The sequence below is a fragment of the Castor canadensis genome, chromosome 6 (assembly GCF_047511655.1).
Source record: "Castor canadensis chromosome 6, mCasCan1.hap1v2, whole genome shotgun sequence".
Taxonomy (NCBI): domain Eukaryota; kingdom Metazoa; phylum Chordata; class Mammalia; order Rodentia; family Castoridae; genus Castor; species Castor canadensis.
Genome location: NC_133391.1, coordinates 70,821,286 through 70,843,134, shown reverse-complemented (window position 1 = coordinate 70,843,134; position 21,849 = coordinate 70,821,286). Strand labels below are relative to the sequence as shown.

The window sequence follows — 21,849 nt, the reverse complement described above, 5'->3', positions numbered from 1 at the left end:
CATTTTGACACTCCTTTAAGGAAACTAAGAAACTTCTCCATGTTTTAAAATTGTCCCTTCCAGATTACTCATTGCGGAGGTGCATATTATCATTTCCTGAACTTACCTGAAGTCAACTGCCTATTACAACAGCACTTTATGGTGTTGTTATGTTTTCCCATAATCAATCTTACCCTGATGGATAAATTTGTCTTCAGAGTCCAGTTACTGCTCAACAAACTTCAATTAACTTTGGCATATATTGCAGCCTAGGACAAACACACCAAACCAGTATGTCTCTTTACCTATAGTGTCAGACATACTTCTGACACTCCAGTTTTCATTTACTGATACATGTATAATAAAAACTAAATCACAAGACCAAGAAACAAAGCATCTGGATCTAATCATGATTCTGTTGTTTACTGGAAGTGTGGCTTTAAAAAAAGAAGAAAATATTTCATAACGTTTTAAATTTTCCTTTATCTATAATTAGGGTTAATAATATTGACCCCAGGCCAGGAGTGTAGTACACCACAGACTTAGCGTGCACAAAGCCCTGGGTTCAATCCCCAACACCACAATAAAATATTAAATAAAATAAAATATTTGTCCAATTTTGCTAGCTGATGTGATAATTAGATTTAGTGATATATACAGAAGTGTATTATAAATTTTGAAGTATCATTACATAAATTATTAATGTGAGGAGTTATTACTTGCCAGACTAATATCTTATACTTCTTTTAACTGCAAATAGCCATTTTAGAGATAGTTGATGAATATTTGCCAACTCATAAATATGTGTGCAAATACTCCTGAAAATATTTTTGAAAAGCAAAATAAAAATGTTTGCCATTGAACCAGTTAAGGAGTTAAGGGAATAATTATGTTGAAGGAAAAGAAGAAAAATGTGAGTTATAAAAATGAGTGAAAGTGGGAATGTTGGGCAGAGTGAAAAGCTAGCAAGAAAGGGAAGATTGCACAAATAGAATGTGAGAACCATAACACAATACAGGGCAGGAAAAGGAAGAAAAGCCAGTGGATTACAGAAAAAGACAATAGAGCAGAAAAGGCATCAGTCATTCCTAAACCAGTTGTCCACGCAGGAAACATTCAGGGATTGAAATGGAATCCGAGCTCCTTGCTAAAATCCCAATGGTTTTCAAGTAAGTAGGAAAGAACTAGTCATTTGAATTTGTCTTAAAGAAATCCCAGCCAGCCCATATGGAAAGTCAGTGGCTGACATGTGTCTACAGAGGCAGACAACGCTTATTACATGAGAAAAGACAGGGACAACAACTGAACAAACAATTACTAGACTGCTTAACAACAGCCCAGGAAACAAGAAAGAGGGTAAAGGATCTGTGGATGAACTTAGTCTATAAAACAAATCCTGTGATCAGAACTGGTAAGAAAATATGGTATAATTTGGTACAATCCCACTGTTGTTGCTTTTCTTCACTGAGATACTGAATAATCTGCATTTAGTTAGTTGTTAAATCCAACTCAACCAATTACCTGGACATATTTTTTAAAAGAACTGGAATTTTTAAGCTAAACCAGGTGGTTAACTTCTAGGATAATGCAGTGGGAATTCCAATACATGGAAGGGGTTTCAACCTTTTAAGAATGTTCCCATGCTAACATTCTATGTCCCTGACTGAGTGAACTTCTGAGCATGGTAAAAGAGGACAGAAGGAGCAACAGCTGAAAGATTTCTGATTAGAGATGAGAGAGAATTCCTGGAGAATGAGTCAGTGAAAGAGAAATAGCCTATCTATCGAAAGGGGCTAGTCTGCTCCTCTGAGATCCTGAATCACAGTGCTTATGGCCTCACCTACCTAGGATGTCACAGGCATTCTTTCTCAGAGTGGGTTATCAGTATTGCTCACCCAATGACACAACATACTGTCTAAAGCCCTTAGCACAGTATCCAAAACAAAGAAACTCTTAGGAACTCATAATCATGATAGTAGAAACAGTAGACATAATAGAATTAATGGTTATAGTAGTAATAGGAATTGTAAAAGTAAATGAGTACAATGATGGCCTAGACTAGTGTGGCTGTAGTGTAGTAATTAGGGTCTGAGTGCTACAGTCAGCCCTCCTAGATTTGGATCCTTGACTCCATCACCTATTAGATGTTTGAATTTTGGCAAGCTAATTAATTTTTGTATGCCTCACATAAAATGCAGATAATAAGAGTGCCCCTTTCATACAATTATCATATGGATTGAATGAGAAAGTACTTGCAAAAATTTCAGTATATCACCTACATTTATTAAGTGTTCATACCTGTTAGTAATAGCAGAAATGGGAGTGGGATGACAATACAATTGGATACAAAATAAAGGGCATAGTGACCCTGTTGCTGGAGGTCCCATGCCACAAAATCTGCAGACAGCCCCCCAGGAGAGACATTTTCAACTTCAGATAGAGAACTTGTGCTCTTTTTACCCTTCCACCTCTCCAGCTTCAGAATCCGCAACCACAAGTGAAATTCAGTGTGTGTCGGGAGGGGAGGGGATGTAAGTGGTGGCAATTAATGTCCATTGGGCACAAACCTTTCTATGATGGGCCTTCAATGAGGAAACATTGCCTAAAGAATTGAAAAGTGAAATAAAGGCCTCTTCGATCTTAAATTCCTCCATCATTACACTATGCCAGAGAATATGCTAACTAGTAGGCACATTAAGTCCAGCAGAAAGGTACATATATTAAAAAAATAATTGCAAACAGCCATGACAATTACAACTGGTAACAGCAATTTGTATGCAGAGCCCAGGAAGCACAGAGGGGAGTGAGGGAGGCTTGAGGGTCTGTAGGTGACAAATGAGTTCACACTGAAGCATGAGTAGGAGGCTGATAAAAGGAGGGGATTGTGCGATCAGACTTAGGTTCCAGAAATATGGCCGGTCATCTGACCACTAAATGAACAGGATGAGCAGAGGGCTTCAGTAGAGGGGTTTGGAGATGATGTTTTGTCACTCAGAGAAGAGATAGTGACACCTAAGGACAGCAGTGAAAGGACAATGGAGAGAGGGTGGCAGAATCAAGGTTACATAATTCCAGATAAAACACTACTAAAATTAAATTTGTGTAAAATGGTTACTAGTTTTTCCCCCAAGAGAGTAAAATCTCATCAGTTCAACATAATTGTATAGAAGCATGTCAAAATTAATCAAATATGAGTTACAGATTTTTTTAAAATATGACTAAGTGCTTAGGACTTTTTGAGTAGTTGAGATATTTTAAATACCTTTCAACTTCCCTACTCTTAATTAGCAGCATTAATGTTCCTGTGAACAATTAAAGTGAGATTTTTAGAAGCTCAGCTTTTCTGAAACAGATTGAACCTTTCTCTTTTCTGATTTTGTTCATAATTTGCTTCCTGGACCCTATGTCTGGTCTCTATTCACAGGTAATTCCTCTTTCATTGTGTAGGGAGTCATTACTCCGACCTCAGGATGATTGACTGCCCACAGAACTGGTTAGGAAGACTTCAAAATTTCCCAATCATTGAAGACTGTATGACTGATGTCCCTCTCTCTCAATTAGGAGTCAAAAACTGGGTGATGCTAGCCCATCAGGAACACTATCATTAAAAAATAGTATTGGATATTATAAACAAAAATCAGCCACAATTTTCCTGATTCTCAGGATCTTCTGAGGTGAATCAACTTATTTTACAAAACTTATGTCAATAATGCAATAATATGATTAAAACACATTATATGCACTTATGGAATAGCATAATGAAGCCCATTAAATTGTAAAAAAAAAAAATAAAAAGTGGGGGGAGGAGAGAGAGAGGAATAAGAAAGCATAGAGAGGATGAATATTTATATTTTATATAATATATGTTATTTGCATATATGGAAATACAATGAGAAGACCCCTTTGTACAATTAAAATATGCTAATTTGAAAAAGAAATTTAATTCAAAATCAACTGTTTTGATTTAATATCAGCAAGTATAATTCTTAAAATTCAGAGTAATAGGAATTTTGCAGCTTGAAAATTGGTGAATTGAAATATTTTTCTTTGTCTAAAATGATACAGTATGAACATCAAAGTAACATTTGTCATAAGAAAGCATGGTATTACCACAAGACGGAATTCATCTTTATGTTTTGCATGTAAATGGGTCATGTCAGGGTTTTGTTATCACACATCTTATGTTTGCTGTTTTGTCGGTTTGGCTCACATTTATGCTATTACATGAAACATTTTGTTTAAATTTTTTGAGATTGGTGGAATCATTATAAAACCATAGAGTAAAAAACATGGTTGTTACTGATGACACAGACCTGAAATTTATAAACTGAAGAGAAAATCAAAACATCAGTGACTAAGGTTTTCTGATTAGAGAGAGACATGATTCACAAAAACAGTGCAGTGATAAAACTCAGCTCAACCCCAGAATAAACCATCAAACAGCCCCTTTTTTGGAAGGAATTTTATCATACTCTTTACTAAAGTACTAAGTTAGTTGAAACCCTTCATTATATCATAGCTTCTTAAAACTCACACTTGCTCAATGTACTATTTATTTTCCAAATATTTGTATATTTCTTGCATTGTAATCCTCATGAGTCATAAAGAACTTATTTACTATGACAAGTATTATTCTCAATTCTCACAATCACATTGGGTAGAAATGAAGGTACAAAGGAAATAATTCAGTGGTTTCAAGATTACCTATGAACGCACAGATCATTTGCTCCCATAAACTTTCAATTTGGGATTTAGGAGGTCAGAAGGGACACGGTTCTAACTTTTACACACATCCTAATTGGGAAAAATGTCCAGAGTCATCTCTACCAGCACTGCCAACTTTCTAGTAGACATTTTTTACCTAAATGTGCCATAGAGTTCTCCATCTTGGTCAGTTCCAAACTAAGCTGGATTCTCTTCATGAACTCCTTCACTATCGTAACATTCAAAATGTTTTCCTCTCCCTTCTTATGCAGTTGGTCACCTTCTACAGGAATTCTACTTCATAAATTCCTCTAGAATCTATGCCTTTTCCTTTACTGCCATGCACTCAGTAGTTCTGGTCCTCATCCCACCTCCCTGGTCTAGCGTAATGGCCTTCTGATGCTCCCCAGCCCCTACCTCCCATCACTCACTGTATTCCAGCCTGCACTTGACCAGAGTCTTTCATGTGAAATACCTGACATGACTTTTCCCTCTTCTGTGCAGACCGATCACATTTCTGAACCCTCTATATCTAATTTTTACAGTATCTCTATACTTAACTATTAGCAACATTTTTGAATGCTAAAAAGTTAAGAAGTTTGATGTTTCTTTAGCATTTTAAAAATAACTAAATGTATCTGTACACACACTTCTTCTGAAATTAAGCTTCTGAGGATCTGAACTGGAATAATTATATACAACGAACAATGGTGGCATTTGAGATAAGGTGAAGCTGGAAAAATGTCAGTTACACTGCTCATAGAGAAAGCTTATAATAAATATGCATCTATATCTGATATGCACAAAGGCATGATAGTACGAACAATCAAAGATAAGTACTTTGTATAAAACCTTTCACAAGCACTAAAATTAATAAAGCCATTATAAGTTAAGGAGCAAGTGAGTGGGCAGAGGAGAAGGGAAAAAAAGATTATTCTTACATTTCTTTAGAAATGCAAATAAGAACATTGCCTGAACGTCATTACCTGACTGATAAAATGGTGATCACTTAACAGGTATTTATTTAGAAACCTGTTCCAATTCCTTAATTGAAAAAAGGTCTTAAATTCAGCACAAACCTATTTGCTACATAGTAATAAAACAAATTTCCAGGGAGAAAACAGCAGGTACGAAATGTCATAATATGGTTTCATAAACTTGGAGATAATTCTTACCACTATTTTCCAAATTTAAGTGGTAAGATAAAGGCCCCTGGGGGCCAGGCAGGCAGATCGAATGCCCTGATCCACTGTACCCAGTGGCGATGAGAAGTAATACAGTAGTTCAAAATGGCTTCTTTTCAGACAATAGGAAATTAGCTACTCTGATAAATTGCAGAGTATCTAGACTTTCTACAAGGATTTTAATCAATTTTAAAACCCTACATAGTCCAAATAAACATATCTATCAGACCTTTTGTTTGGGAATCCAGTCTGTAATGTCCAATGATGGACCCTGTACAACACAGAAATCTTTAGGAAAGCAAATTGGGACACTCTAAGGAAAGATTTGGTCATCAAACAAACATAGGTGAAAATACAGACTTTGCTCTACCTAGAAATGTATCTTTGGGCAAAATAAAGATCCCTCTCCATCTCAGTTACTCCACATATAATGATGCAACCACTAACAGTAAGGAGCTCCCAGGGTTGTCAGAGTTAAATTAGTTCATATTGGTCACCTGTTTGGCAGAGTCTCTGAGTCATAGTAAGCTGCTCTTGTGAAATGTTCAATAGTAAATGATTTCATATTTTTCTATTGTTGTCCAAACAACAATAGAAAAGCCATTTTTCAGATGTAGTTATGGTTAAGTAACATTTTAATCCAAATTTTTGCACATGTTAAGAGATAGCTTGTTTTCATAGTTTTTTGTTTGCAGTACTAGGGTTTGAACTCAGGCCTCATGCTTGCTAGGCAGGCGCTCTACCACTTGAGCCACTCTTCCAGCCCAAGATAGCTTGTTTTGAAATAGTGGGAATGTAATCTGGAGTAAGTAGTGATTTTGGAAGCCTGGATTTTAGTCTCAGGTAAAAACAACTTGTTAGCTGCATGGGCTTAGGAAGAGTCACTTAACCTTTCTGAACCTCCCCCCCCCTGCTTTTTTTTTTCTTTACCTACTGTGCTTTGGGAGACTGCTACAAGCCATAGGCAAGACCCTAAACTACTGCAAGGAGTTTGGAAGGGATTCAAATAATTCTCAGCATCAGTTATAAGCTTCTTTTAAGTATATATTATTTTAATTGGCCAATTTTACACAATACCATGTGATGGTCTGATACATGCACGCAATGTGTGATAATTAAACCAGGTTAATTAACATTTCCATTTCCTTGCACTTTAACTTTTTTTGATTAGCATGTAATACTTGTATTTGTGGGATACAGTGTAATAAGCCACCCTACAATACAGGCCATATTCTAATTTTATTAAGTATAGAGAAGATTCTCACTGGTGGAAGATAAGAATCATATAGATCTTAAATTTTTATTATCATATTGTACTGGTGGGACGTTTTGACATTTACAGAAGTGCTTACAATATATCTCACTTAAATTCACCCCTTCCATCATTCTCCTTTACCTCCTCCCCCCATTCTTTAGAGTAGTTTCAAATTATACCTTAAAAATTTTTAATAAAATTAGGTATTGCCCCTATCCCCACCAAGCATTTTGCATCCACTGAATTACGCAGGTCCTGAGTAATTATCTAGTAAAAATCCTGCTGGGATTTGAGATTTAAATAATGACTGGTGATGGCTGACAGGGCCCTAAAAGAACCGACTGCAGAGAGAGAGATGACAAGACACCATAAGGTCAGGATCCAGGCACATCAAGGTCCACTGAGCACCAACCAGAATGATGCCTGTGAGCGGAGGTTCTGATAATATGACACCATTGACCCAACCCTTCTGGGTGCTTCAGGAAAAAGAAGACAAGGTCTGGAAGTGCAGCAATACTTATTTCTGACATACTTTTATCCTAAGCAATTTTGGATGGGGCACACTTTGTTCAAGTATTACACAAAAGGCATGTTCTTCTCATTTCATATGTGAAACAATGTGACTTTCATTATCAGGGTGCTAGAGTCAATGTGCAACCTTAACGGCCTCAGGACTTGGAGCTGGAGACTACAGAAGTTTTCTGGACAAGCAGAACAAATTCAGATGTACTTGTAAGCACCCCTTTCGGTAATAATCAAATTCCACAAAACATGTAGACAAAGTGAAACTTAGCAAAAGACTGAGCTTTCAGCAGCCGATGAGACTGAAATTCAGATATTTATGTTAATGTGATCACTTATGAGCTCTCAGACTTGTGAAGACCCATAGATCAGGTCTACAGGTGTATGTTCCAGAAGGAACCAAGATCACGCAATGAGGAAGCCATTCACTTACTGCGTTTGTCTCTATCAGAGAAGGCTGGATGTTTGAAAACTACATTTTCCAGGCTTCCTTGCCTGCTGGCTTCTGGGAAATAGGGTGGTGAGAGAGGGAAAAAAAAAACCATTTTTCTTCTGTATCTGTGATGCTTTCAGCAGTGAGAATGCCATCAAATGTGTCCAGAAGTAAGAACTACCACCAGCAAATCCATGGCAGTGGTGGGGGTCATGAGGCTTCCTGACCTCTAGTTAATAGGCTCTTCTTCCTTCTCTTCTTGTAAGTTTTGTGATCAAGTTGCTAAATTAAATTTCCATTTGTTTGAAATATATACAATGTTTTCCCCTTTTGTGGCTGGAACACTGATAGATACAGAAGCAGAAACAACCAACTCAGAGGTATTTTCCTTTAAACAGAGATTATCAACCAATGGCACTACCTATAGATGAAGGAGAGCTGACTATATTGAATACAGTATGAGATGAGGAGTCAAAAAAGACACAGGAAGGCTTGGGATGTACCTCAGTGGTAGAGTACTTGCCTAGTGTGTGCAAGGCACTGAGTTCCAAACCCAGCACCACAAAAATAAATCAATAAACACATAAATAAATAAATAAACAAACAAATAAATAAGGCACAGGGTTTAATTCTTGATGCTCTAATTCCCAAACAGGAATGTGCCCGGGATTGTGGATGCTGCAAAGTAAAGAAAAAATTATGCTGGACCAGGCACAGAAGACCAATGGTCTCATTTCCAACTAAGTCGCTTGTTAGCCCCAATATCGAGGCTTTTCTGTCATCTTTGGAGGCTGAGTTTCCTCAACAGAGAATGGGCATGACCAGAGGCAAATATTCAAAAAACTTAACAAGGTCAGATAGTTAGATAGATAGTGAGTTTAAGCATTTAATTACAGTGCAGCAATTATCAGTCCTAGGGGTAACTGATACCCACACTTCATGATTTTTGAGATGACTCAAGACCAAATTTATCATTGGTTCTACGCATATTATGTTCAAGATATTAAGGCTTTATATATGTTTCTTATAATCTTCATAAAAATCTCATTTCAGATGCCAAAACTGAAGTCTCAGAGAAACTAAGTAACTTGTTCAAAGTTATGCTACCAGGAAGTGGAAAAGTCTAGACTTGAACTCATATTATTCTCTTTTCATAAACAGTCATCTTCTGGCATCCCATGGCACTGGTAATAGCACTCTGGAAGTTGAATAGTATCACCTGCACATAACAGATTGCTAGCTTAATTCCACAAATTGCAAATTTTACGCAATTCAGGAGGCCACAGCTTTAGAACGGTAATGGGCAATATCCCTCTGGCAGTCTGCAGCATCTCTAGCTTGAGGTCTCAGTAGCCCCTCTGAGGCACAAGAGTTTTCAACATAGGGTGAGTTCCAGCTTACATTCACTGTGCTCTAGATCTAATCAAAGCTGTTAACTGAATAATCACCGTTTTGTTAGTCAAGCAATAAAGCTGACTGTCATTCTCATTTACATTTCTAAAGCAACATAAAAATAACCCCTTTAAGACAGTACCCACTCACTTTATCCTGATATGCTAATGCGTGTCACAATTTCAAAGCCTGAAGAGATTTCCTGCAAAACATTTCACTGCCTTAAAGTTGTACCTGCTCACTATTCCAATTGCCGAATTACAAACATGATTTAACTCTGGCTCCAAATCAATTCCATATTGATAAGTCTTTAGGGTGGACAATTTGTTCACATCGTTTCCAAGTTCTATGAATTATTTCAATGCTTTAAGACATTCGGCATTAAGAATTCCATCTTCATTCTTAGGCTTTAGTGAAATATAATATGTACTGTCACCAGTACTAATAATCAAGCCAAAAATCATAAACAGTCATCTTCCCTATTTAAATACTATTTATTTAAATAGTCATCTTCCCTATTTAAATACCCTATTTAAAATACTGCTACCGTGGGGGCAAGGGGGGAGAAATGAACCAAGCCTTGTATGCACATATGAATAATAAAAGAAAAATGAAAAAAAAAATACTGCTACCTTTCCCCCTTGTTCAGATTGGTAATTTCAATTACAGTTTTGTAGTCACATTGATATCTAATTAATTTAATTTATTGATTTGAAGTAATGAATTCTAACAGTGCCTATGACAGAATTAAGGCAACTAGGTAATTAATTCAAAGCCAATCACTCACTTTGTCATGGTTTTTAATTAATGTTATTACATGTAAATAGCAGGTGGCCAATTTTATATCAAGATTATATGTTTTATTTTTAAAGCATTCAACTTTTGGTGTTTATTCAGATTATCTATCTCGTGCACAAAAGCTTGCCATTTTGATCTTCTGTTAAAAAACATTCAGAGGCTCCCTGGTTCATGGTGTCAAGCCTCAACAAAAGGAAAATAGACTCTTCTACTTTCCTTCTAAAAATGGCTCCTTCTTGAACTTTTTCTTCCTTCCTTCCTTTTTTTTTTCTCCCTTCCTTAAAGCAGCTTACAAAATGAACAATATAAGATATTACCAAAAAAAGCTAAACAAAGGACTGTAAATGAATCTCAAGTGATAGAGTGTTTGCCTAGCAAGTGAAGAAGGCAAAGCAAGACAAAGAAAAAAAGAATTTAGGCAGTAAACTGAAGGCATGTTACCCTACTACCTACCAGAGATCTTCTACTCTTGCTAGTGGTGACTATAAATTTGGCTCTCAGTTCCCTAGAACCCAAGGAAAGGGAGGAAAATGCTAGCATTTATATGATGCATGATTCTTATAAGATGCTTTTGGAGTTGCTAATGAGGAATATTAATAAGAAAACACAGAATTATTCTGTAGAGAAGAAATAGAATTGTAAATAAGGTTCTTCTTATTAAAGAAGGAAGAAGCCCCACAGACTCCAGGGGCAACAAAGTAGAAAGCCAGCAGGCAAGGAGGTGAGTCAAGGATGGAAGCAACAATTACAAGGAATCAAGATATGAAATAAATAAAATTTTCTCTGCTCAAATTCTGGGATCATTATCTTGAGAAACCTCAAGGTGCAAGTTTACACACACACATACATACACATGTGTGCACACACACATACACACACACTTTCATCTACCTATTCATCTCCTCTTGGCCCTATACCTTCTGGAACTAGAAATTAATAGAAAAAATCTGGAAAGCAGAGAGCTCTGACTGTCATAATCAGCAGGAGGGAAAGGATGGAGAGCTGGGCTGCTTTTGGGGATCACACTTGCGCTAAGGAAAAACACATATCAAAGACACTGGCAGTTAAACAAAGGGAAAGCCAGAGTGCAGGTATCTCTCTGGTATGCTGATTTATTCTCCTTCAGACAGACACCCAACAGTGTTACAGCTGGATCATATGGTAGATCTAATTTTAGCTTTTTGAGGAACTGTCATACTGATTTCCACAGTGGCTGAGCTAATTTATATCCCTACCAACAGTGCACGAGGGTTCTTTTCTCCCTGCATCCTCATCAACATTTCTTCCTGTTTGTTTTCTTTTTTCTTTCTTTTTTTTTTGGTGGTAATGGGGTTACAACTCAGGGCCTCACACTTGCAAGGCAGGCTCTCTACCACTTGAGCCACTCCACCAGCCCTTTTTTGTGTTGAGTATTTTTTGAGATAGGGTCTTTCCAACTATTTGCCTTGGCTGGCTTGGAACCTTGATTCTCCTGATCTCTTGAGTAGCCAGGATTACAAGCAAGAGCCACTGGTGCTCAGCTGTTTGTTTCCTTGATGTCTGCCATTGTGACTGGGGTGAGGTGGAATCTCAGGGTAGTTTTGATTTGCATTTCCTTCATGGCCCCGATGTTGAGGATTTCTTCCTGTGTTTATCAGTCATTTGCACTTCTGAGAACTCTGTTCAATTCATTTGCCCATTGATTAACTGGGTTATTTGTTTCTTTTTTTAATTTTTTAATATTCACATGTGCATACAATGCTTGGGTAATTTCTCCCCCCTGCCCCCACCCCCTCCCTTACCACCCACTCCGCCCCCTCCCTCTCTCCCACACCCCCTCAATACCCAGCAGAAACTATTTTGCCCTTATTTCTAATTTTGTTGTAGAGAGAGTATAAGCAATAATAGGAAGGAACAAGGGTTTTTGCTGGTTGAGATAAGGATAGCTATACAGGGCATTGACTCACATTGATTTCCTGTGCGTGGGTGTTACCTTCTAGGTTAATTCTTTTTGATCTCACCTTTTCTCTAGTTCCTGGTCCCCTTTTCCTATTGGCCTCAGTTGCTTTTAAGGTGTCTGCTTTAGTTTCTCTGCGTTAAGGGCAACAAATGCTAGCTAATTTTTTAGGTGTCTTACCTATCCTCACCCCTCCCTTGTGTGCTCTCGCTTTTATCATGTGCTCAAAGTCCAATCCCATTGTTGTATTTGCCCTTGATTTAATGCCCACATATGAGGGAGAACATATGATTTTTGGTCTTTTGGGCCAGGCTAACCTCACTCAGAATGATGTTCTCCAATTCCATCCATTTACCAGCGAATGATAACATGTCGTTCTTCTTCATGGCAGCATAAAATTCCATTGTGTATAGATACTACATTTTCTTGATCCATTCATCAGTGGTGGGGCATCTTGGCTGTTTCCATAACTTGGCTATTGTGAATAGTGCCGCAATAAACATGGGTGTGCAGGTGCCTCTGGAGTAACCTGTGTCACAGTCTTTTGGGTATATCCCCAAGAGTGGTATTGCTGGATCAAATGGTAGATCAATGTTTAGCTTTTTAAGTAGCCTCCACATTTTTTTCCAGAGTGGTTGTACTAGTTTACATTCCCACCAGCAGTGTAAGAGGGTTCCTTTTTCCCCACAGGTGTTTAATTTTTGAGCTTTTTATATGTTTTGGATATTAACCCTTTGATGAATAACTTAAAAAGATTTTTCCCATTCTTGGGTTTTCTCTTGATTCTGGGAATCATTTCCTTTGGTGTGAAGAAGCTTTTCAATTTGGTACAAACACGTTTGCCCATTCTTGCTCTTGTATCCTGAGCAATGGAGTCCTTTTTAGAAAGTGATTTCCTATGCCTGAATATTTTTATTTCATGCTTTATGCCTGTGTGTTCAACTATTACAGCAGCTATTTACAATAGCCATGATAGAGAACCAGCCTGGGTGCCCAACAACAGACTGGATGAAAAAAATGTGGTACATATATACAATGGAGTATCATTCAACCATAAAGAAGAATGAAATTATATCATTTGCAAGAAAATGGATGGAACTGGAGATCATGTTAAGTGAGACAAGCCAAGCTTAGAAGACAAATATCACGTTTTTACTCATATGCAGAATCTAGACCTAAAAAAATAATAATATGATATGACTGTAAAAGGGGGACTGTTTTGAGGGTGGGGGGAAATCAGAGAGTGGGAGTAGGGTAACAGGAGAGGGTAACGGAGTGAATATTATAGAAGTATTATATATATGACTACATCACAATAAAACCTACCAAAAACTATTTTTAAAAAGGGGGGGAGGGAGAAAAGAGGGTGGTAAAGAAAGTAATAACGATGAGGTGAATTTGATCAAAGTACATTTACACATATTTCAAATAGTACAATGAAACCCCTTTGTACAATTAATTTATGTTAATAAAATGTTTCAAAAGTGAAAGTGTGGGCTCTCTCTGAAGTCACAAGGAGCAAATGATTCACAGTCACATTAAGCAGCTTCCCTGGCTTGGGGGTGCATGGGTGGGAGGGAGGAAGGCACCAAAAAACTCATTCTTCAAACACAAACCAATAAAGAGTTGGCTGCTGTAAAGTCACCAAAAGCTACTGTTACAATTTTCCTTCAACGCTTTAAAAACAATACAGCTGTCTCTGCTAGAGCCACAACAAGAAGCAAATGGGCCAAAATAATGAATCAGGTGTGTGTCAGATTATCTAGAAAAAACTGCCTTCTGACTGCTAAGTTTGTGAGACATTATCTTCCAAAGGACAGAACTGGTCAGGAACTTACTCTAGCTAGCGCCTGATTCACTGTGGTGTTCACCATGAGTCAGCTCATCCTACACCCACTGCTGTCTGCAATGGAGAACTCTAAGAGGAAAGGGTTTTTACAATGCGACTCCTGTTTCTAGAAGCAAAACCTAATATTTTTTCTCTTTACTCTTGCTATAATTCACAAAGAACATAGCTCTTTGTTTAGAGTTCTTCCACCATTGTGTAAAATCTGTCTGTCTTCTAGCTAGATCATGAATTTATCTTACTAGTACTGGCACCTAGATTCAGGAGTTTAATTAATGTATATTAAATAAGTGAAGGAAATGTATTGACCACTGCTGTCCAAGGTTGGCATTGTTCCACTTCCTAGCTTCCCCAGACTGTCAAAGTCCTTGTTTATTTACAAACATGATCTCGCAGCATTTTTCACCTTAATTCTTTAAGCCTGTACATGGTAGCTGCCCCCAAATTATCTTAGATTACATTATCCAGAGTTGGTTTCAGATGCTTCTAGCCAGTAATACTGACAGATACATAACAGCAAGTATCAAGCTGAGTAGCAAACTCAGTTAAATGAGGACCCATGATCAGAAAATGAAATGGTCAGTATGGCTTGACAAAATACTTAAATGTAAGACAATTGATTTAACTCCAAATTTCAACTAGAACTTTTCTGTCCCTTGATGTCTAGGAAAAGTTGACTGGAGCCCCTCAATTCCACAGCCTGACCTTCACTCAGATTTCTGAAATTCTCAGGCTGTTTATAATCTCCCACTGCTCCATTCTTTTTGCTCATCCATTCTCAAATCTGTGTTCTCTTCCAAACCTATTTATGCACAGAAATGTTGGCCAGCTCTCCAATTTATACACAGGTGTGCACACACATGGAAATGCACACACATTAGCAAAATGTTTATAGTATAATAAGAGGGTGCAGAGCAGGTGCATGGCCTTGCGTGGATTATTCAATCTTTGTGCCTTAGTTGCCATTGCTGTAAAATCCTTGGAGCATAATAAAGGTATGTGCCTTGGAGGAATGTTTTACAAATTAAACAGGAAAATCAAATCAAGGTTATAGCTCATGATGGCTTCATACCTTCAACACAGTAAACAGTCAACACCCAATTCATACATAAGTTAGAAAATTTCACTGAAGGACTGGGTCCTGACAGAGTTCAGCATACATGCCACACCATATATTTCTATATATATGTTTTTTTTTCCTAGACGTCTCCCTTCTTTGCTCATTCATTTGCCTCTGTCCTTATGGTGGAAGTACTATGTATTCATGTATGAAATGGAACCATGAGACCTGCTGGAACTGTTCTAAGAAGAGGGGAGGAGGGATAAAGGAGAAAGGGCAGGGGTGAACGTAACTAAGATATATTGTAAGCATTTTTGTAAATGTCACAGTGTATCCCCGGTACAACTATGATATGCTAATCAATAAATAAAAGAAAAAAAAATTTTATAATTAAAAAAAAGATAATTTCTCTTCTTGTCCAGAAACCCAAACCCATCCTTTCTCACCTTATTATATATGCACTTTCCAAAATAATGGCAACTCCTTACCAAAGAACAGCTCTGGTTCCTATTCTCAATATGATAAAATTGAACCTATCTAGTTAAACCTAGAATGCTAGTAATTTGCATAATACCATTGCAATTTTTCATATTCATTTGTTAATAAATAATAAAAAAAAGCATTAAATTTTAAATCCATTTATATTAAAGAGAAATTTTATTTCACCACAGTAAGTGGCAAAATAGTATTACTCCCCATGGTAAGAAGGTAACCACAAAGTAAATATTTAATATTGAAATTAAAAAGTTGTTGGTACACCACCTAAATTTATTTTGTATTACTAATGAGAGATGCATCACATTTTGGTAAATGTGAGCCAAGATGTCCTGACGTCCTTTGATGGACACTCAGCTGCTGCGCTGAAGAGGAAATGAGTGGAAAGTCTTTGACATTTGCCTGTTACTAGTATTGTGGGCAGAGAGGAGGAGTGGGTGAAGATGAACATATGTTGATAGGATCCGGTTAGAAAACTGACAGAGAGGATGGTCCGAAAGCAAGATTCTGAGTGTGATTATCATCTTGTATCCTGCACTATTGTTCCACAGTACCCCAGGAGACGGGCTAATGTTCACTTAGTTGAATTGTATTAGGCGGTCAGAATCTAATGCTGCTATAAATATACACGTATAAAAGCTAGCTAAATTAATTACCCCAAAAGGTACATTTTAACCACCTGTCCCAGTTTGATACAATATCTGGAATGTGAAACAATTTCAAAATGTGCCACTACTGATATTGCACACTCTGGCCTTTTCATTAATAAAACTGAAACTGAGATTCCTGGATTCCACTACACTTTCTCTGTGCACATAATTTCACAGCTTTGAGAGGAAAGTTAACACATGCCTCGAGCCTATAAATCTATGTTAAAGTCTGAGACAGCACCAACTCAGTACATATAACAAAGTCCACAATGCTTTCGATTGAGAGTGTAAAATGTTTTATTGCTAAATAAAGTCTTTTTACATCAAGATGTACTAGGACACAATCCTACCTGAAATACAGGTATAGTGCCAGTGATGATGCAAGGCATGACTAGAACATTCTATTCTCAAGAAATCCCTGGTGGGGAGACTGTAGACCTCTGCAACTCAAATCGTATCACACAGACTTCTGTTGAGACAGTTGACAGCTTCTTTTCGTCACAGCTCTCTACTACATCAAACACAGAGGCAGAAGGCCCCTAGTTTAAACCTGAAACATACTTTTCCACATGTCTCAAGTGAAAAAAAAAATGGTTCCTTAGATTGCATAAGGAATATGTTTTTAGGATGTCTTCTAGCTACTGATATCTATGGATAATACTCAGTCTCAAATGCTAGAAAAAAAATACCATTTAGCCTTTTCAAATGCAGATTTATTTGCAATATTTGGTTGTGCCAAATAAAATGGAGCAAGTATTTAAGCAAAAACTTCTCAAGGAATCATCCTATTATTTCATTTCCAAACTTTGTAGGAAATTATTGGAAAACAATACAAACGAAAACCATTTAGGTGAATATATAACTGTACCAAGCCACACCAAATGTCACATAGCCATGTCACATTCATGTGTCCTGTCTAAAAAAGAAGTGAACACACTAAAATCTGCTAGGAAAAGCTAATTGAATTTATATCTAAAGTTTAGATATATAGCTAGATATTCTTAAGTCATTTTACCTTCATTTAAACACATCTTTCTTCTTATTCCAGAAATGAATTTCTACTTTTAAATGGCATCTCCTCCATGTAGAATTTTAGCATATGCAACTGGAAACATTTACAGTCATATTACATATCTTTTTTAAGCAAAAATGATAAAACACTAATCATTAAACAGTGCTACATTCACAGTTACTTGTGAAACATCAAAGAAAATCCACATCTGTTAGCTTTGTAACTCTACGGCCACAGATTTTTCAGACTTCCTTGCACAAATGTCCACAATTTATAGCACAACCGAGGCAGAGACATAACGTACCTCACATTAGCATCAAGTCTGTCCATTACAGGAAACAGGCATGGGTGAGTTGGATTTCAATGCCCACAGGATCCTACCATGAGGGAATAAAAAGAAATTAGATAGGACAGAAACACAGCAAAATAGAAGTTCCTGCTACAGTAAAAAATAGCAAGCAATGATTGTTCTGTAGAAATATCTGATAGTAGTTTAGCCATGAGCTACTGGCATATTGAGATATGAAGTAAGAGGTACTTTTTCTAAGCATTGCAAAAAAGTTTCTTTATATTCTACTTGTTTTTACTCTGTTGACCTATTTATTGGTTATTCTTTATTCTTCCCAGAAACATAGCTAATTTCTAGGATCTGCATTAAGACACCAGCTAGTGAAAGGAGGTAACTATATTGTTATGATTAAAATAGTGCATAGTTGATTATTTGTTTTCCATGAGGATTTCCAGCATTTTTTTAAAACAATTTTGAGGATGGATAATGATAATCTATTTGAGAATCTAGTGAACACTTGATAACTCTCTGCCCCCCCATATGTGCACATGCACACACATACACACTTTCTTTTTTTTTTCTTTTATTATTCATATGTGCATACAAGGCTTGGGTCATTTCTCCCCCCTGCCCCCACCCCCTCCCTTACCACCCACTCCGCCTCCTCCCTCTCCCCCCCCGACCCCCTCAATCCCCAGCAGAAACTATTTTGCCCTTATTTCTAATTTTGTTGTAGAGAGAGTATAAGCAATAATAGGAAGGAACAAGGGTTTTTGCTGGTTGAGATAAGGATAGCTATACACATACACACTTTCTAGAGAGTACAGGAATACTACACCCGAATCCAACAACCCCACACCCATCTAGGAACCCCAGGCTAAATAATCCCAATGCCAATTGAAGGAAAATTAACTTTCAAATTACTGATGTTCCTCTAGCACCCCTTTACACCATGCTAGATGGGCACTCACTGAACTCAACCCAGTTGGCTCCCTTAACTAACTATGCACTTTCACTTTTGCAAAAGAATTTCTACTTCTTCCATCACATTTGTTCCACATCATGGCAAATCAGAGAAGGCAAGGACAGAGCCTCGCTGTGTTTTCAGAGTTATCCTGAGCAAGTCCCTTTTCCTTTTGAAGAACTCCTTTGCTGCTCAGTAAATGGAAGAGATAATCTCTGGGTTCACTTCCAGCTCTGATATTCTATAATTCCATCTGTTAGTTTTCTAATTAAATCTTACCAAGAAGAAACACTAAAATCTGTTTATCTACATCATAGAACCACGAAACTCAGCCTGGGCTTTAGACTTCTTGACCAGGTAGGACCAAGTACAGGAGGCCAGCAGCCAGGAAGAGGATGGTCAATACTAGAGCTATAAAGGACATGCTCTGTGTTTCCCAGTGTTTGTTTCTAAGAACCTCTAACATTAGCTTCTGTGGGCCTTTCTGGTGTTGTGAAAGTGAGGAGAAGGCTCAGCCTAGAAGACTCAGAGACCCTACCCTGACCTCAAGCAAAGTAGCTCTGTCCTCTGCTATCCATCTTACAGCTTGAATTCAAAACGATGTTTTATTTGAAATACACAAGTACAAAACCCTGGCTACTGAAATGACAAGGCTCAATCCCTTTTCCTCCTCTCTCTAAAATCATTCCTAAAGTGACTGTATCCATTTGGGTGGCTTAAAATATAGCTCATTCACTGAGACTCCCAAAGATTTCCCTCTAGTCCCAGCCATTCCCAGACTCATACTACCCACCTAACAGTTCATGCAGGATGATTTAAAAACAATTCAAATTGAATTCTTCATTTCCCACCCCAACACAAAACTTGCTCCTCCTCCAGCATTCTCCATTTCAGTAGTTGGCCACACCACGTACCCAGTTACTCAGATCAAACAGCTTCTTTTTCTCACATTCTACAACAAAACCATCAGCACATTTGACCTCTCTATCTTAAAAATGATGCCTTCATCCCACCTTTCCCATTACCTCCACAATCAGTACATGTTGATCCAAGCTACTATCTGTGTCCCTGGAATACAATCTCAGCCCCTGAACAGTCTCTAACTTGCCCCATTGTTACCTCTTCTCCCTTCACTAGCCAGGATGATATTTTAAAAATGTAATTCAGATAATTTCTTGCCTGCATGACAAATATGTTCCTGTCACACTTCAAATAAAATCCAAACTCCTTATCATGGCCAACCAGCCCCCACAATGATCTGGCCCAGTTTTTCTCCACACTCAACTTTAGCCACTCCCCCTGCTCACTGCCCTGTAGCTCATGATGTCACAACTTTCCTTGGCCATCAAAGTAGACACTACCTAGGACCTTTTCCCTAGAATACTCCCTGGAATACTACCACAAAGATCACTCTTTCATTTCCAAATATGGCTTCCTCACAGAGGTCTTCTCTCACCTCCTAAATAAAATCTCAGACCACATTTTCTACAAACTGCCATCCTCTTTGCTCCATGTTTACATCTTAGTACATGCATGATCAAGTCAATTGCTTCTTTATTCATGATGTCTCTGTCAATAGACTATGAGCATCAAGATAGCAAATGATCGCTGTCATAGCCTCAAGGTCTAGAAAAATGTCTGGCATGTTGTAGTCTCTTAGTAAATATTTTTGAATCAAGAAAATAGTTAATTTTGCAAATGAGGAAACTGAGGCTTGGAAGTTTATGACTTTCTCTCTGATTAGTAATTAAAGATAATCCTAAAGTATAATATTATACCAAAAAAGTAGCCAAAACCATTTCATTTTAACTAGTTGCCATTTACTAGGCGGTAGTAAGTATCAGACATTGTCTTTTTACTCCTCCAACCTCTTATTGCTTATCTCCATTATGTAGGTGAAACTACTGAGGATCAGAGAGGTTAATCCACTTGTAAAATCACACAGCTGGCACCTGACTAACTTGGGAATATAATTCACTACTGTGAACTCCAAAACTCAGGCTTTATTCTGCATTGATTCTATCATCAGATCATACTTCCTCTCACTGCATCAAGGGAGTCTCCAGATTTACTATCATTTTATGCTAAGCATCTATTTCATCTTTCTCTACAAATACTATCTTGATTTTCCTTTGTGGAATCACCCATCTCCTATCCAATTCCTAGCTCCAGGAATGAGCACATGGGCAGGACTGGCAATCACAAATTCACAAATCACAGACTCGTTAGCTCACTGGGGTAGACCAGTGAAAGCCAACCATGGGATTTTTATGAGAAAGAGTCTCTCTATCTCCTGGTGTTGTGATATTGTTTGAAGCTACTGGTAGCCTTCATTGCTACCTAACGGGAATGCTTGCCTGTGAATGGCACTAACCCAAAGGAAAAGAGTTGTAATATAGAGAATGTCAACGTCCTGATTATGTAATTTGAAGCTTACAACCCAGACAGTTTTCTACTCAAACATCCTGATTATATGAGCCAACAAATTCTTATTTTTTCCTTAAGCCAGTTTGAGTTGGGTTCTAGCCATTATTGCAACCAAAATAATCCTGAGTAATATACAAGAAAATCAATATTGTATTAGGATACAGATTAGAAAGAAGAAAACCTGGTAGCAGGAAAACCAGTTAAAAACTAGGTAAAGTTCATCTCATTGAAATTACACTTGAAAATGTTACAATGCAAGGAAAACCTTATATGTTCATAGCAACAAACATTGTTGCATTTTGGACATTGAAATTCAAGATTCATTTTAGGAAATCAGTGAGACAGCAAACATTTTGTCAGGGAGAAAGGAACAGTAAGTAAAAAAGCAGGAGTCAGTGATCAGTACCTATCCTGAGTTGATTAATCAATTATAGTCCACTGTTTTCAGTGGTGTTCACCAGGGAGAGCTAATCAGAGCAGTGATTATGTTGATATCTCTTGTTTGAAAGATTGCAAGGGGTGAGCAGTGTGGAAGGAACCAGTGCTTTTTAATCTTGCACACCTATATTTCTGGCTTCTTACCAAACTTAATCAACTTTATTTTAAGTATTATAAATGTTTTATTTATTTCAGTAAGCTATAAAAATTTTACTGCAGGAGACTGAAGTGGGTTCCAAGTGTATGAAGCAAAAAAAAGTATCACTCTTCCAGACCCAAGACAGCCTTGCTTACAGTGACTAGTGCTTACAAACCCTATGATTCTTAAAAGCACACGTATTTTGAAGAAACTTTACCATACGTGACTGTGAGATAAAAAATTGCCAGTCTCATTAGGATTTTAACAACCATGCTAAAAAACGGTTAACTTTAATTAGTTGCCTAGTTAACTGAAAAACACAAACA

General features: G+C 37.4%; 1 protein-coding gene across 2 annotated transcripts in view; it reads right to left on the bottom strand.

Moving 5' to 3' along the window:
• The window catches only part of Htr4 (5-hydroxytryptamine receptor 4), a 168,171-nt gene that overhangs the window by 133,122 nt on the left and 13,200 nt on the right, over nucleotides 1-21,849 (bottom strand). For both annotated transcript variants that reach the window (XM_074076697.1, XM_074076696.1), the window contains exon 2: nucleotides 17,571-17,643. In XM_074076697.1, coding sequence (XP_073932798.1) covers nucleotides 17,571-17,596 — 26 coding nt within the window. In that variant the 5' untranslated portion in view covers nucleotides 17,597-17,643. The remainder of the gene's footprint in view (nucleotides 1-17,570; nucleotides 17,644-21,849) is intronic.